This window comes from Chroicocephalus ridibundus, chromosome 2 (assembly GCF_963924245.1).
Source record: "Chroicocephalus ridibundus chromosome 2, bChrRid1.1, whole genome shotgun sequence".
Lineage (NCBI taxonomy): Eukaryota > Metazoa > Chordata > Aves > Charadriiformes > Laridae > Chroicocephalus > Chroicocephalus ridibundus.
The window spans coordinates 2,410,630-2,427,374 of record NC_086285.1 but is presented as its reverse complement, the minus strand read 5'-3'; the positions used below and the strand labels follow the sequence as shown (position 1 = coordinate 2,427,374).

General features: G+C 44.3%; 1 protein-coding gene across 5 annotated transcripts in view; it reads right to left on the bottom strand.

Annotated features, from left to right (window-relative positions):
• Positions 1 to 6,437: 6,437 nt before the first annotated feature.
• The window catches only part of SNAP47 (synaptosome associated protein 47), a 33,162-nt gene continuing 22,854 nt past the window's right edge, over positions 6,438 to 16,745 (bottom strand). For all 5 annotated transcript variants that reach the window (XM_063324237.1, XM_063324235.1, XM_063324236.1 and 2 more), the window contains exon 5: positions 6,438 to 11,012. In XM_063324237.1, coding sequence (XP_063180307.1) covers positions 10,866 to 11,012 — 147 coding nt within the window. In that variant the 3' untranslated portion in view covers positions 6,438 to 10,865. The remainder of the gene's footprint in view (positions 11,013 to 16,745) is intronic.

The following is a 16,745-nucleotide window of genomic DNA, read 5'->3' as shown; positions in this document are numbered from 1 at the left end:
CCACTAAAGGACAGGGCAAGTACAACTCCTCCTGCTGCAATAGTCAGGGCTGACCCCAAAGAGCAAGGAGAAAGCCAACCTCAGACAGGTAAAAAGTCCTCTAAGCTTTAAAGGAGGCTCTGAGTTCTTTGGAGGAGGTGCTCCCCATCATTTTATTATGGGAGGAGCACAGGACCATCAGCTTCCTAACTTTGAGAAGCTCTTGGAGTTACAGAAGTAGCAGAAAAATCCTAATTTTAAAAGAAATCAATGCCTAAAACTTGCCTTTTTGGTCTTGAAAAGTTTGTAATGGTCTTCTGAAGCCAAGCTTCTCCGCAACCTCAAAAATTGCAAAAAAAATCAGATTCTCACTTAATGACCAAAATTTGGGAGCTGAAGTTTGAAGGGAAAAATTAAATTGCATGGTATTTAGAATCATAAAATCATAGAATGGTTTGGGTTGGAAGGGACTTTAAAGATCATCTCATTCCAACCCCCCTGCCATGGGCAGGGACACTTTCCACTAGACCAGGTTGCTCAAAGCCCCATCCAGCCTGGCCTGGAACACCTCCAGGCATTGGGCAACCACAACACATTTGTGGTAAAATTGACAGATTTGAGAACACAGTAACTCGCACAGCCTGAAAAATTTTACAGTTGGATGGTGTAGAAGTCTCTTGCTGATAATAACTTCTAAAACGTCTGTTCTTGCTAAGGATTATTTCTAAAATAGTCTGTATTGTGAGTTGATCCATTTTATGCTTTCATTCGAACAGCATGCTGCTTTAATTTATATTTTTATGAATGCATAAACCAAATATCTCGGTGTACTTATATAAGGATGTGAGTTCCACTGAACAAAATACCTGAGCACTCCACAATCTTCCAGAATTTATCATCTGGGAAAGGGCAGTCCAGGCTCTGGCACATCAGTCAAAGACTGATTTTATTTTGTTGCTTTAGGTTTTTTAATCCATTCATTTGAATATCTGTTTGAACTCGTATTTGTTTTTGAGATCCTGAGCAATTCCCTACAATGAAATCAGGCAACCAGGGTCTGGTCGTGTAAATCAGTGTGAAGGGTTTGACCCCAAAGCATTAAAAAAACCCCTGGCCTTTAATGATAAAGGTGGCAACAAGTTAAATTGAAGTGCTTTAATGCAAATTCACCTTTACACCCAATAAGAAGAGTTGCCCTGAACAGCTGAAGAAATGAAAGCAAAAGAGGAATTTTTACATTAAATTTTGGCCCACTTTTATATATGTGTGTGTCTCAAAAAAGAAAGAAATTCAATAAATAAACGCATGGAAGCATTTGACGGTGCCATTACTTAGGGAGGGCTATGGAGACAGCAGGTTGACTTCGCACCCTGCCTCACACAGAGGATGTAGCAGTTTGCTCTTTCTAAAATGCTTCATTCTAGGTTTCAAGATGGAAATGCTCCATTTCTGTAACATAAAACAACATAAAACAACGTAAAACAATGTAAAACAACGTAAACCAATGGAAAATAACATATAATAACGTAAAATAAAACAAAATAAAACAAAGAAAAATAAAACAAAGAAAAATAAAACAAAGAAAAATAAAATAAAATAAAATAAAATAAAATAAAATAAAATAAAATAAAATAAAATAAAATAAAATAAAATAAAATAAAATAAAATAAAATAAAATAAAACAAAATATTTCTATAAATGTGTTGTTGTGGTTGCCCCATCCCTGGAGGTGTTCAAGGCCAGGTTGGACGGGGCTTTGAGCAACCTGGTCTAGTGGGAGGTGTCCCTGCCCAGGGCAGGGGGGGTGGAAGTAGATGATCTTTAAAGTCCCTTCCAACCTAAACCATTCTATGATTCTTTGACATGCAGCTCCAAGGTAGTTGTACGTCCTTGCTTATCCCATCAAATGCAAATGTTTTAGTCTTCATCAAGAGGCATAAATGTAAAAACAACATTTACCACAGGGTAAGAATATAAAAATGGACGATGAGAGCAGGTGACCTGTTGAGAGCTCACAGCGTAACACCCCCAGCGAGCTCCTTGCCTTGCTTTACCACCAGGCTGCAAGATCTGTCTCTTTCCTTTCAGGAGGAAGAAGGGGAAACTAGACAGAAAAATGTGGCATGAAACCTGGGGTCCGATTGTCATTTATTTCCAGCCACAGCGCAGCAGGAAAAGGCTGGAACCTATCAAGTAGTTCACAATTGAACTGGATCCAGTTGTCAAGCTGAACACTTGATGTGTATGGAAAAAAAAAATTCAAAATATCACTTCTCGCAGTTAGGAAAGCGTAGAGATACATTCATTATAAATGCAGTCTCCTGAAAAGCTTGCATTCAGACAGCACGCTGATTAGCAAGTAGTAAGAGATCTATTACATTTAAAGTCAGTCTAGCACGACCAAGGAACAGAAGAACAGTTCTTGTGGTCTATGGGGTGGGATATGGGTTTTCTGACCAGGATGATGATGCTCCACTTCTGGTTGGCATTGATACGCTGGAGGATTACCAATGAGAGAGATGGAAATACTGGCTTGGCCAAGAGCAACCAGAGTTAGGCAGCTTCATGTGAAACCTCTCATTCCTGCAAGTCCTCTGAAACCACAGACAGGAGAAAAGGTGACCAAGAGGTTTGATGCATCCATCATCACTTGATGACACTTTGATATCTCGATTGTCTCTTCCTATAAAACATCTGAGCATCCCTGAGGAGAAAGACTTGAGGGTGTTGGTGGATGAGAAGCTCAACGTGAGCCCGCAACGTGTGCTCACAGCCCAGAAAGCCAACCACATCCTGGGCTGCATCAAAAGAAGCATGGCCAGCAGGGCAAGGGAGGGGATTCTGACCCTCTACTTAGCTCTTGTGAGACCCCACCTGGAGTACTGTGTCCAGCTTTGGAGATCTCAGCACAGGAACGACACAGACCTGTTGGAACAAGTCCAGAGGAGGGCCATGAAGATGATCAGAGGGGTGAAGACAGGCTGAGAGAGTTGGGGTTGTTCAGCCTGGAGAAGAGAAGGCTCCAGGGAGACCTTATAGAGGCCTTCCAGTACCTAAAGGGGCCTATAGGAGAGATGGGGAGGGACGCTTGATCAGGGAGTGTAGAGACAGAATAAAGGGCAATAGTTTTAAACTGAAAGAGGCAAGTTTTAGATTAGATATCAGGATGAAATTCTTTGCTGTGAGGGTGGTGAGACACTGGCCCAGGTTGCCCAGGGAAGTTGTGGATGCCCCATCCCTGGAGGTGTTCAAGGCCAGGTTGGACGGGGCTTGGAGCAACCTGGTCTAGTTGCACAAAAAGGCGCCCTCCCAGGGCAGGGGGGCTGGAACTAGATGATCTTTAAAGTCCCTTCCAACCCAAACCATTCTATGATTCTATGATCATTTCCAGTTCAGAATTGTTTTAGCTAAAAGCTTGGAAAACAGTCATACTAGAAGTCATGCCGTCTATTTCAAATATGAATTTTGAGGCCTTACTGTGGTACATACCAATTTCTATACCTGTTACCACCTCTGTACAATGCAGGGAGTGATTTTTACACAACTTTCTGAATGCTGTGAGATGACTTAAAGCTGATACAGCCTCCGGTATTCACCATGCTACATATCCACCAAGCCCAGTCAAAAACTCAGCCCAAACCCTGTGTTAAATCCACATGATTAATACAGTGTATTAGGGAAAAAAGTGCAAGCCTGTGGTGTGGTTTGCTTCTTACGCAGAATTTACAAGGAAAAGAATGGAGGCCAGCCCAAGAGGTTCATTTCCTAAAGGAGAATTCAAGACCTGGAAACCATTTAATCGAACACAAATTCCTTTCCCAGCCTCCGGCATTGAGCAGCTTGGCAGTAGAGGAAGGGCTGAATGGAGATGCCGTCATGGAAGGGAGCCCTTGGCATTGCTGCATCCCTGCCATTACCCTCTCCCGTCTCTCTTTGCGTCCTTAACGGCTGTAAACAACATTCGCTGCCGCACAAAAAACCATGTGCAGTATGGAAGAAATCAGAACGTTTCCGAGCAGGTCTGTCTTTCTCAAAAGAACTAAAGTAGTCCTTGCAGATGTTCTGCACTCAAGCGTAACTGAAATACAAGCTCGTTGTCTGAACTAGAAGCAAAATGGGAAGCAGCAAGCACTTTACAAGCCTACGATAAACACTACACAATGATGAAAAGCCTTATGAGCCTCACCGAGTGTTAGAAGATGGTCCTGCTCCCAACCCTATGCTTCAAAGGCTTAAGTGCAGTTTGTGGCTTAGTCATGTCTTAGTGAGATGCAGGAACACATTGCCCAGAGAAGCTGTGGCTGCCCCATCCCTGGAGGGGTTCAAAACCAGGCTGGATGGGGCTCTGAGCAACCTGGTCTAGTGGGAGGTGTCCCTGCCCAGGGCAGGGGCGTTGGAACTAGATGGCCTTTAAGGTCCCTTCCAATCTAAACCATTCTATGATTCTACATAGCAGGAGCTGCATCAGGCCGGTATAGTGAAGTTGCACCACCTGCTACAAGCCAATAGTTTCTGATACCATCATCCGTTTGGCTCTCTTCACTTCTTATTCCCCCCAGCCTGAATGATCCAGGATCTAATTAACCTCTTAGGAAACAATCAAAAAATGCCATAATCTTGAATTCCTTCATTTTGGTGTTAACCCCTCTGCTGCCAAACTCTAAAAGAGTTAAAAGCCACTGGTTTAAAATTAAACCACATGACAGAAGCCAAGTTGGACTTTTACACCATTAAGCAAACACTTTTCCACTTCAAACAGGGGGCAGCTTGAATCCAGGGGGCTTGTTTTGTCTTCGGCGTGCCCTGGCTCGCACACAGCTGTAATTACCATGAGGAGGCAAAATCCTCACCAGCAACAGCTCGGGCTCGCTGGGCTGGGATGAGCAAGCGCGTGACTGGTGGGCAAAGCCCGAGCCAGCATGTTTCCCACCAGGTCCATGATGGACAGCCCAAAGCTGCCCCATTAGGAGCCTGGTGCCAAGCTGCAAGTCGCAAACCCATGAGCCCAGGGCGGTAGGTGAGTCAAATGCTGTTTACTCTGCAAAGCCCAGCTCTTAAACATATGACTAGGACCATTACAAAATTATTTTTCCCTCCACCAGGCTGAGGTTTGACATTGCTCACACGCACAGCAAGCAGAAAGAAGGGATACTGCTGCCATGGTTTGTCGTATTAAAAAGTATTAAAAATAAATACAGCAAATTTCTCTCCCAAACACTCTTCTCGGAGGCGGGCTGAAACACTCACAAGCAGCTTTGCTCCGTTTCCTTCGGTGAAGAGCACAGCAGCGGTTTCAAAGCACTGGCTTCGGAAACACAGCCAGCTATTATGAGGCTTGGGTTAAATTAATTAACGGCCTGAAAAAAAAAGCTCCTTACAACACTTGGCTGAGGATTGCAAAGTGCCACGTTTATTACCAGTGTTTCACTGGTTCCACAGGAGACATTCCATTCAAACTGCCATACAGAAATACATTTAAGCTCCAGCCCTTTCAGACTCACTCATCACTGCCACGGACACACACCTACCATACCATACAGCACAATCTAGTTCTGTTTTGCAGAAGCTGAAAAGCTTTCCCAATTAAAACCTTTTTCTTTTTTAGCTTAGAATTTTTTTTTTATTGGTTATTTTCTTATGTCTCTTAAAGACAAAGCCTCCCACCTGTCATGTTATAGTAAAAGACCTGCAAAGACCTAACAAACTGTGCATCTAAAAGGCAAAAGTTAGCCTAAAAGTATGTCTCTCAGCCCCATGTAGATAATGTCAGCGAAGAATGGAGCACAAGAATATTGTTTGGCAGGTGTTACCTGTAGCATCGTCCCCCACGGAGCATCGGTCCAGATCTGCGACATTATTTGGATAACAGCAGCATTTGGGTTGAAGGTAGAAGGAAACATGGGAGGTTCTAAGCATGACATTAAATTCTGTTCCATAGTATGACGAGGGGATGGCATAGAGGATTTTTTACTGCAACTTCTCGGCCAAGTAAATACAAGAGAGAAGATCGCTATTCCAAGATATTTAATAAGAAGAAATTACAGATTGAAAGTCCTCTGGGCACATGAAATTCAGCCAATGCACAGCTCTAGAACGGGTCACTTCTTACAAACAATATTACAATTTATTTATTTTTTTTGCTTTAGCATGGACATGTCAGACTACACAAACCACAAAATACTGAATCAGATGCAACAGCTTGTGCTAAAACCCACAATAATAAAAATATGGCACAAAAAATGTTAAATTAAATGACGTGTAACTAGTAGTTACTTTTGGCAATCCTGGTTCGCACGAATTCAGTTCAGAGATTGGTTCCCAGTCAGCACCAGGTTCAGTTAACACACCATTCTGTGCAAAGTACACTTTCAAATTCATGAAATAATTAGTTGTGTAAACGTATCTTCCTTTCACAGTAAAACGACAGCGATTTGGGTATCAGAAACAAACGAGAGAACTCCAGACAATATTTTATTTCACAGTACATAGTGTATGTATATATAATCACCATATTCAGCAAGTAGGTAAAGTGCATGCCAGTAACAACTTGGACTGTAAATTAAGACTTTGAAGTGCAGAAGTACATTTTACTCCAATACTAACAAACTAATATGAAGTAATACAAAACAAGGTAGAGTAAGATCTTGAAAACAACATCCTCTACGTGATTTACTGTGTCTTTCTTTAAAAGGCAGGGCTGAATTTCTCTGAAACAGGAAACATTTTACAGCTGCTATCAATGGAATAAACAGTTCAAAGCTTCACTAGTTAAAAATATTGCACCAAAAGTGTTGTATTTGAAAGCAATACAAGAAGAATTTTTAATATAAAAACACTTTAAAAAAAAAAAAAGACACATTACAACAGCTACTTTTGAACTAAAATAGCTGGTAAACTGTAGGAATTGATGAAATGTGAGTTCTCTGCCACAGGCGATGGATATATGGATTACCTGGAACCTCTCCTATGTAATATTAAGTAAGTTAGGAGGGGAAAAGGTCCCCACTCTCCTGTAGTCTTGATGAAGCCAACTGTAAACTCAACAAAACCAACTAGATAATTGATGGTATTCCCTTTTATTTTAGAAATACAGGTCTACAAGAAGTCTTGAAATGCTTCACCACCAGTTAGTGCAAATAGAATCACAGAATATAATCTTCATGGTTGGAAAGAACCTTTGAGATCACTGAGTCCAACCATACACACACACACATAAAAACCCTACAATCTCTGCCACTAGCGCATGCCCTGAAGTGCCAAATCTATATGTTTCTTAAATACCTCTAGGGATGGTGACTCAACCACCTCTCTGGGCAGGCTGTTCCAGTGCCTGACCACTCTTTCTGTACAATAATTCTTCCTAATATCTAATCTAAACCTCACCTGCTGCAACTTCAGACCATTTCATAGAATCATAGAATTGTTACGGTTGCAAGGGACCTTAAAGATCACCTAGTTCCAACCCCCCTGCCACGGGCAGGGACACCTCCCACTAGATCAGGTTGCTCAGAGCCCCGTCCAGCCTGGCCTTAAAAACTTCCAGGGATGGGGCTTCCACCACCTCTCTGGGTCACCTGGGCCAGTGTCTCACCACCCTCATGGTGAAGAACTTCTTCCTAACGTTCAGTCTGAATCAACCCATCTCTAGTTTTAATCCATTCCCTCTAGTCCTACCACTACCCAACATCCTAAAAAGTCCCTCCCCAGCTTTCTTGGAGGTCCCCTTAAGATACTGGTAGGCCACTAGAAGGTCTCCTCAGAGCCTTCTTTTCTCCAGACTGAACAACCCCAGCTCTCTCAGTCTGTCCTCATAGGAAAGGTCCTCCAGCCCTCTGATCATCCTCGTGGCCCTTCTCTGGACACATTCCAGGACATCCATAGCTTTCTTGTAGTAGGGACTCCAGAACTGGATGCAGTACTCCAGGTGGGGTCTCACGAGAGAGGAGTAGAGGGGGAGAATCACCTCCCTCGACCTGCTGGCCACGCTTCTCCTGATGCAGCCTAGGATATGATTGGCTTTCTGGGCTGCTAGTGCACACTGATGGCTCATGTTGAGCCTCTCGTCCACCAGCACCCCCAAGTCCTTTTCTTCAGGGCTGCTCTCAAGCCAGTTCCTGCCCAGCCTATATCGGTGCTTGGGATTGCCCCAACCCAGATGGAGGACCTGGCACTTGGTCTTGTTGAACTTCATGAGGTTGGCATGGGGCCACCTCTCCAGCCTGTCAAGGTCCCTCTGGATGGCATCCCTTCCCTCCAGTGTGTCAGCCGCCCCACACAGCTTGGTGTCGTCAGCAAACTTGCTGACGGTGCACTCTATGCCACTGTCCATGTCACTGACAAAGATGTTAAACAAGACCGGTCCCAGTACTGGTCCTTGAGGGACTCCATTCGTCACTGGCCTCCACTTGGACATGGACCCATTGACAGCCACTCTTTGGGTGCGGCCGTCAAGCCAGTTCTTTATCCACTGAATCAAACCCATCAAACCCATATTTTACCAGCTTGGAGACCAGGATGTGATGTGGGACAGTGTCAAAGGCTTTGCTCGGGCCCAGGTAAATGACGTCAGTTGCTCTCCCCTTGTCTATTGATGTTGTGACCTTCTCATAGAAGGCCACCAGGTTTGTCAGGCACGATTTGCCCTTGGTGAAGCAGTGTTGATTGTACCCAATCACCTCTTCGTTATTCTTCTGCCTCAGCTGTGCCTCCAGGAGGATCTGCTCCATAATCTTACCAGGCATGGACGTGAGACTGACTGGCCTATAGTTCCCTGGTTCCTCCTTCTTTCCCTTTTTGAAAATGGGGATTATGTTTCCCCTTTTCCAGTCAGTGGGGACCTCACCAGACTGCCGTGACTTTTGGAATATAACAGAGAGCGGTTTAGCAACCTCATCCGCCAGTTCCTTCAGTACCTGTGGTTCCTTCAGTACCTGTATCAAATCAGGTCCCATGGACTTGTTCGCTTTTCAGGTTCATCAGATGGTCACGAACCTGATCTTCACTTACAATGTTCTTCCTAATTTTCTCTTTGTATAACCTAACGAGATCTCTGTACTCCTCCTGAGTTGCCTGTCCCTCCTTCCAAAGGTGGTAAACCCTCCTTTTATTCCTAAGTTCCATCAGAAGTTCCTTGTTCATCCAGGCTGGCCATTTCCCCCGCCCTTTAGACTTGCCACACTTGGGGACAGCCTGCTCCTGGGCCTTTAAGATTTCCTTCTTGAAAAGCGTCCAGTCCTCCTGGACCCCTTTGCCCTTCAGGACTATCTCCCAAGGGACTCTCTCAACCAGTGTCCTGAACAGGCTCACCTTACCAGTTGTGTCAGGAAGTTATCTTCCATGCACCCAAGGAACCTCCTAGCCTGTCTGCTCTCTGCTGTGCTATATTTCCAGCAGATACCCGTCAGGTTGAAGTCCCCAACCAGAACAAGGGCTGGCGATTGCGAGACTTCAGCCAGCCGCTTATAGAATACTTCATCTGTCTCCTCATCCTGGTTGGGTGGTCTATAGCATACTCCCAGCACAAAACCTAATCACAAAAATTAAATAAAAGACACATAGGTGCATGTACCACGACTATCAAATGCCACACAGAGGCCTACAGCTCCGACCATAGGCCCCATGGCCTGTGAATCTGGAGGAGACACACAAAAACCACATGATGCTCCACACAACTCATGAAATTCCTATTTAGAGAGTCGGAGACAAACAATAGGAGATCCTTGGAATATGAAAGACAGAGAAGCAAAGAGACAAGAGATATCCATCAGAGATGTGGCAGCCCAGATCCAACATTTAGGCACCACACTTAGTGAATACTATGTTCTTGATGCTTTGAAGACGCCGCATCCCATGTCAGACAATTACCCAAAATATAAATCCACTGTGTGCACAGGGATGCAAACAGCAAACTCCAAGAACTGAATAAATTTGCCCGTGAAGAAAATCGCTTTCTCCACTCCAAAAATCAATTCCTACCCTAGGTGTGCAGTTTAAAAAGGAAAAAGAAACCACACAAAAACATGCAGATGATCACTGAAGATCAGCAGTCCCTTTTTGGAAAGTAGAAGCATGTATTCAATTTTGACACTTATTTTTTATAAGTGACTTAAGTCAGTAAAACATTTATCAAATAGCAAAAACCCAAAAATCTGCTCAATAAGTAGGTGCCTGTACTGATACATGCACATTAACTAACCTTCTTCTCTTGATTTCCCAGGACATGGCATCAGACAGCTGTGGCCACTAAGTCTTCACTACTCTTATAAAATTTCTGGGTATATTGAAACCATGATTGAAACCTATTAAAACTATTTGCTCAGGGAACACAAGGTTTTATCACCATCATTTGCTCACCTCAGCATTAACTTCCAAAAAAAAATGCCTCAATGACTTGCAGTTGGACATCTGGCCCTTAGTTCGGCTATTAAGTATTTTAAAGAAAGACCTTGAGAGAGAATTAATAGGCTGTAATCATATAAAGTAGTCTCATATGCTGTTCGTTTTTCCTTCACTTCTTTGTTGCAACAAAAAAAAAAAAAAATAAAATTCCAAAGCAGCAACATAAAAAAAGCACGTAAAAGTTGATTCAGATTATATCACATCCCTTCATATTTACAGATTTTCTGTAGTAAAGAATCCACTATCATTTTTTCACCGTAATTAAAATTCTTGGCCTTTTTAATCCTAAACCAGCCTTCAAACATCGTCCAAGTCTGGAAACATTTTCAAAACCCTCAGGAACCCGACAACAGCAGCATCGTATTCCAGGCAATACTGCAAACACCTCCCGTGCAATCAAAGCGTCTATTAAAGAAACAGTCTTGAGAAATTCAGTTCTCCGACCCTCCTCTTCCTCATGACACCATCCCCACCGTCTCACGCGGGCGCTACGTTAGTTTCTTGATTCTGCGGTTTTGCTTGTCGATATTCAGCGTCGCGCGATCTACGGAGGTAGTGATGGAATCGAGAGCTTCGTCCTGTCTCTCCAGTTCAGCTTCCGTCTCCAAGGCAAGGCCTTTCAGTTTCTTTAGTATCTGTCAGAAGAAAAGACTGAGAGCTTTCAGCGATCGACCAGCCAGTTCTTTGAGAAATGTAACAGACCACATGGCAATTTTTTATTTCATTGCTTTAAATGAGCAAATCATTTGCCTGACTCTGCCCTGGAGTGCGCTGGTGAAAAGACACAGGTCTTGCTCGGATAAGCTGCATGGAGATGAACTAAACAATGAACTAAAGACCAGAAAAATCGAATCTCAAATGTTAGGGTTATACGAGGAAAGGAATAAATTAGAAGTAAAAATCAATGTAAACATCAGCTTTATGCTGGCTCTGTTGTTATCTCCTTGGTACGTCTGCATCTCGGAGCAGTGGCTTGTCCTGACAGGTTGCACACGTTGAGAGCCAACGCAGACAGAGAACGCGGCCAAAAAAGGCGACCACGTGGCCGAAGGCGTAGCAAGGTTAGGCAGGGACCAGGTCAAAGGGCAGAAAATGCTGTTTTACTGCAATCCACTAAAGAAAGAAGTGTCACTAGACAGAGCAGAAGGGAAAAAGTGAGACTTGGGCAACAAAACAAATAATTTTCAAGGGACTGGAGGGTGGTGTGGTATGAGCGGACGTCAAGGCGGCCAAGAGGCTCAGGCTGTACCCGAGATGAGAAACAACAGATGCACTGGCTATAGCTCAATTCCAGGCTGCAAGCATTATATTAAACATCAACCACTTTACACTATGCTTAGCAAATTACGGTTCATGTGTGGGGCTGTAAGCAAACACCCTGAGCTGCTCCAAGATTGTGTGGAAACCCTGTTGTCTGAAAAAACCTATTGATACTGGTCCAAACAGGGCAGAAGGCTCTAAAGTGAAAAAAGAAAGCTAGGCTGATGCATTCTTAAAGCCAGGAGACATCCATAATGATACCGTGCACTGACTTATGGGTCTTACTCAACTTTAATTTTCATCAGTTCACACAACCAAGTCCAAGAGCAGAGATCCAAACAACACAAGAAAAATCTGTCTTAATTCCTTACCCTATAACACTGGCTCATTTTTAGCAGCAGTTCAAGGCATGAGTTATATCATTGCCTTTTCTTCCCTCTTGTGGCTACTCCCTTAATAAGCCCGGCTGCATGAACTGAAAGCACCTGCCTGACAGGCAAACCTCAGCTGCCTTCCCTCGGATGTATCGGAGGGAGATTTGGAAGCATCGTATCATACAGACTGGAAATCCAGCTTCTCAGTCAATTCAGATCATAAAAAGGTTGTCAGTGCTGGCCTACAGGATAGAATCCTACAATGGTTTAGGTTGGAAGGGACCTTAAAAATCATCCAGTTCCAACCCTCTGCCCTGGGCAGGGATACCTCTCACCAGACCAGGTTGCTCCAAGCCCCGTCCAACCTGGCCTTGAACCCCTCCAGGGATGGGGCAGCCACAGCTTCTCTGGGCAACCTGGGCCACTGTCTCACCACCCTCACAGCCAAGAATTTCCTCCTAATATCTCATCTAAATCTCCCCTCTTTCAGTTTAAAACCATTCCCCCTCTTCCCATGGCTCCACTCCCTGATCAGGAGTTCCTCCCCAGCTTTCCTGGAGCCCTTTTAGGGACTGGAAGGGGCTCCAAGGTCTCCCCGGAGCCTTCTCTTCTCCAGGCTGAACCCCCACAACTCTCTCAGCCTGTCCTCACAGCAGAGGGCCTCCAGCCCTCCCAGCATCTCCGTGGACTCCTCTGGCCCCGCTCCAACAGCTCCATGTCCTTCTTATGTTGAGGACCCCAGAGCTGGACACAGTACTCCAGCTGGGGTCTCCCAAGAGCGTGATCTGCTTCCTTAGGCATCCACAGGTGAGTCCTTGAGGAGGATATCCTCTCACTGCCTGCTTAATAAAAGCAGTTTATTCAACCAATTGCAATAAAAGTCTCCAAGAAAGCAAATTATCCCATCACTATCCCACAACATCAACTGCTGTGGTACATGAGCATCCAGGTAATGCTACGGAAGATACCTGCAGCCCATCTAACAAAATAAGTCTGTGTCTTTTGGTAAAATAGGGGAAAAGAACTGTACTCTACACATGTTTAATTTAATTTTGTTTTCATTACAACTGGTGAACTCTTGTTTTCCTTTTAGAATATATATAATCAGGCCCCAGAAAGCTGCTGTGAAACATCACCAGCCCCATTATCCACATGTGGGGCTGAATTCCCCAGCAGTCCCATCGTTTGCAGCTAGGCAAATTACCGGTTTGAGGAAAGCAGTGAGGAATATTGTATCTAGCTGGAATGGCACAGGAATTTTACGCAGAGAAAATGCTTTGACTGAAGCTGGACGTCAGCCACAGTAGTGAGATTTATCTCATAAAATATCTCTCAGTTCTTTCCATAAATCACAAGCAGTTAGAAATACGGCTGTGTGAATAACTGGTTCTGCAATTTGGCTGCCAAAGCAAAAATACAAAATAAACCATGGATCAAGCTTAACCTACCTTTTTCTGTTCTTACCAAAACTACAAGCTAAAAAATCCTCTGTTTCTATCCCAAATGAAACGCTTCATGTTCTTTCACTGTAACGGGAAAGTCAGGCTGAATTCCCCAAACTGGAGGCGGTAGATGTGTGTAGGATACGCATCAAAAAGAAAAATGACATGATCAGATCTATCATGCGTATGATTGAGGACATGGGTCTGAAGTAAGGTCTTGCCTCTCCTGAGAAAGTAACTTTACTACTTGGAAATGGGAAGTTCAGAGGTGGCTCTCCCTCAGCTCTTCCTTTAAACTTCTTCTGCATAGATTTTATGTAATATATATAAAAACACACAAAATAAATAGCCAGCGCTATATGAAATGATTCCTACCATTCATCAAGTCACAGTATAATTAAGATTAGAAAAGACATATAAGGGTCTTCTGGTCCACTCCACCCAACTGAGAGCAAGGCCAGCTTCAATGTTCAGCTGAGAGAAGATTACACGGTTTCAGCCTCCAGTCCAATAAACTTTTAATTCTTTATACCAGTTTAAGAGAGAAGAGACCTCACTCCTTCAGTATATCCTAAAGGATGGCAGTGAAAGACATGTGTTTCATCATTTGCAGATGATTTAAAGATGGTCCATGCTGACCCTTTTTCAGCAAGTTTACTAGAAAGCTTTATACAAGAGCATCCAAAAATTTGTTTTCCAGCGCTGCAGAACAGAAGCAGCAGTGTCTGCCAATTCTTTCTAGATCACGGCTTGACACATGCTCCAGAACGGTCCCTCCAGCCATTCAGCACCTTCTGCTGCAGCAAGGCACACACTTAGAATCATAGAATGGTTTGGGTTGGAAGGGACCTTAAAGATCATCTAGTTCCAACTCCCTGCCCTGGACAGGGACACCTTCCACTAGACCAGGTTGTCCAAAGCCCCGTCCAGCCTGGCCTTGAACACCTCCAAGGATGGGGCATCTACAGCTTCCCTGGGCAATCTGTGTCAGTGTCTCAGCACACTCATAATGAAAAATTTCTTCCTGATATCTCATCTAAATCTCCTCTCTTACAGTTTTAGCCCATTACCCGTCATTCTATCACTACATGCCCTTATAAAAAGTTGCTCTCTGGCTTTCTTGTAGGCCCCCTTCAGATACTGGAAGCTGCTATAAGGTCTTCCTGGAGCCTTCTCTTCTCCAGGCTGAACCCCCCCAACTCTCTCAGCCTGTCGTCACAGCAGAGGGGTTCCAGCCCTCACAGCATCTCCATCGCCTCCTCTGGACCAGCTCCAACAGGTCCATGTCCTTCTTGTGGTGAGGACTCCAAAGCTAGATGCAGTACTCCAGAGAATACTTTTGGAAGTTTATCACCAAGCACCCTTAGCAGTGCGGCAAACTCAGCTTTCCCGAGCTGTGTCCTCACCCAACACATCTCAGTTCATGAAACCCACTGAGGTGAGCACATAAATGTGGTGACCGGCAGTGCAAGTGTCCAAGAGAGCTACACAGCAAAGAAGGGACTGGCACCAGAGGATGCAGAAAGGAAGCAGGGACACTCCTCCTTCCCCACCTCTCCAAGAGGCACCCAATTTATTTGTAAATCAAAATTGTGCCCAAAAAGGCCCAGGTTTGCTATGAAAAAGAGTTTATTTTTAGTTTCAAACCAGATTATTTTTGATAGGCTTCGCGTTCATCAGAACACGCTTAACATTTAAAATACAGAAAAAGACACAATTGTTGAGAACAGAAAAGCTTTTAAAATACGAAAGCAGTAAAATGGAAACTCGGCTACAGGGCTCTGCTCGCTTCACCTGCCAATTAGGCTCTGCCTTGAAAAGCAGTGGGCGATGATGATGTGGTTACTCACACACAAAAAATAAAAGGCAAGCGGCTCACTTTCATCTGTTAATTCTCTTTGCCTAAGAGAGTCTGGTAATAAATCCCTTAACCCTTTGTCTGTCAGCATCTTCAACTGTTCAAACTGAGCGCTGCTACTCAATCCAATGGGACCTGAAATTGTTAAGATGCTTTTCCAGCACAGCTCACAGAGCTTGCCGGAGAGACTTACTGGAATCTGAAGTCTGGCCAAAGCTGGCCACTGTTTTCGCAAAGCGAAATGATGGCAAGATGTCTTGTTATCACTGCTCCAGTTCTGTCAGCTGCTCAGACCAGCACTGTCTTCTGTGCCAGCACGTCATTTGGACGGTGAACCAAGACATGAAAACTCAGCGTGAAACTCTATCTGTTACACAAAGCCAAACAGCAGGTATGAGCCCATCAAAGACACGTTTTAAAGGCACATTTCCTCAGGCACTGGGCAATCTCACATTGAGACAGCCTCAGATTTATTCCACCGGATTATGAATTGGAAAGTCTGACTTAGGCCCATGGCTCCGCCACAGATTTTCTGTGCGACTTCAGGCAAGTTAACCTAATATTCCCACGCACAGAGCTCTCGCTGTCAAAAACAAGGAAGCAAATTTGTCACGGCTCTCCAAATCCACCCTGTGTCAAGTGCTCAACTACAGCAGACTTGGGCCTTTCTGGGAGAAGGTGTCCACCCAAGCTACCTACCCCAAGTTCTTGTACAGACTATGAGGACCTAGACAACGCAGTGCGGTTTAGGTCATGCTTCATCTCTTCTATTTTATGTACCTGCTTACGGAGGAGTTCAAGCGCTTCCCATTTCTCTCTGCTTTGGCTCAAGTAGGAGCTGAGGTGACCAGCTTTAGCTGGAGGCCATCACAATGTAGACACAGATGGAATGACGTGAGAGGACTCCAAGCCTGTGAATCTGCTCAGTACTTAGCCCTATTATTTCATCACTTTGCCACGCCACCTGAAGACCTAAACCCAAAGTGTCAGGCATTGTACAAACAGAGATTATACCCTAAAGATCTCACAATGGAGACGTGAGTTTAGTTCGGGTCCTGAGATGCCATCACAGACGTGCTATTTAGCTAAAGCTTGTGAAATATGATCTACCGTCTCAGTACACTGAGTATCCAGCAGTAAAAATAAGATACAGAAAGTGTCATTGTCCAGGAAGCATTGCCAGTTGTAGCTTGCCACAACAAAAATCTATGGATTTACGCTGTTTTAAGACACTTCGTGTTTGGGATTGCTGCTATCAGCGCTTGCCTGTAGCAAAGCAGACATTCCTTCTGCTTGATCCAGGGTTGCCTTTGGTGTAGGAATACTGGAGCTCTACACCAGCCACTAGCAAAAGCGCTTCCGCCTGCTCTAGAAAAATCAGGCTGCCTCTTGTCGCACAAAACTTCTGAGCACAGAAAACCCTGGAACAGGGAA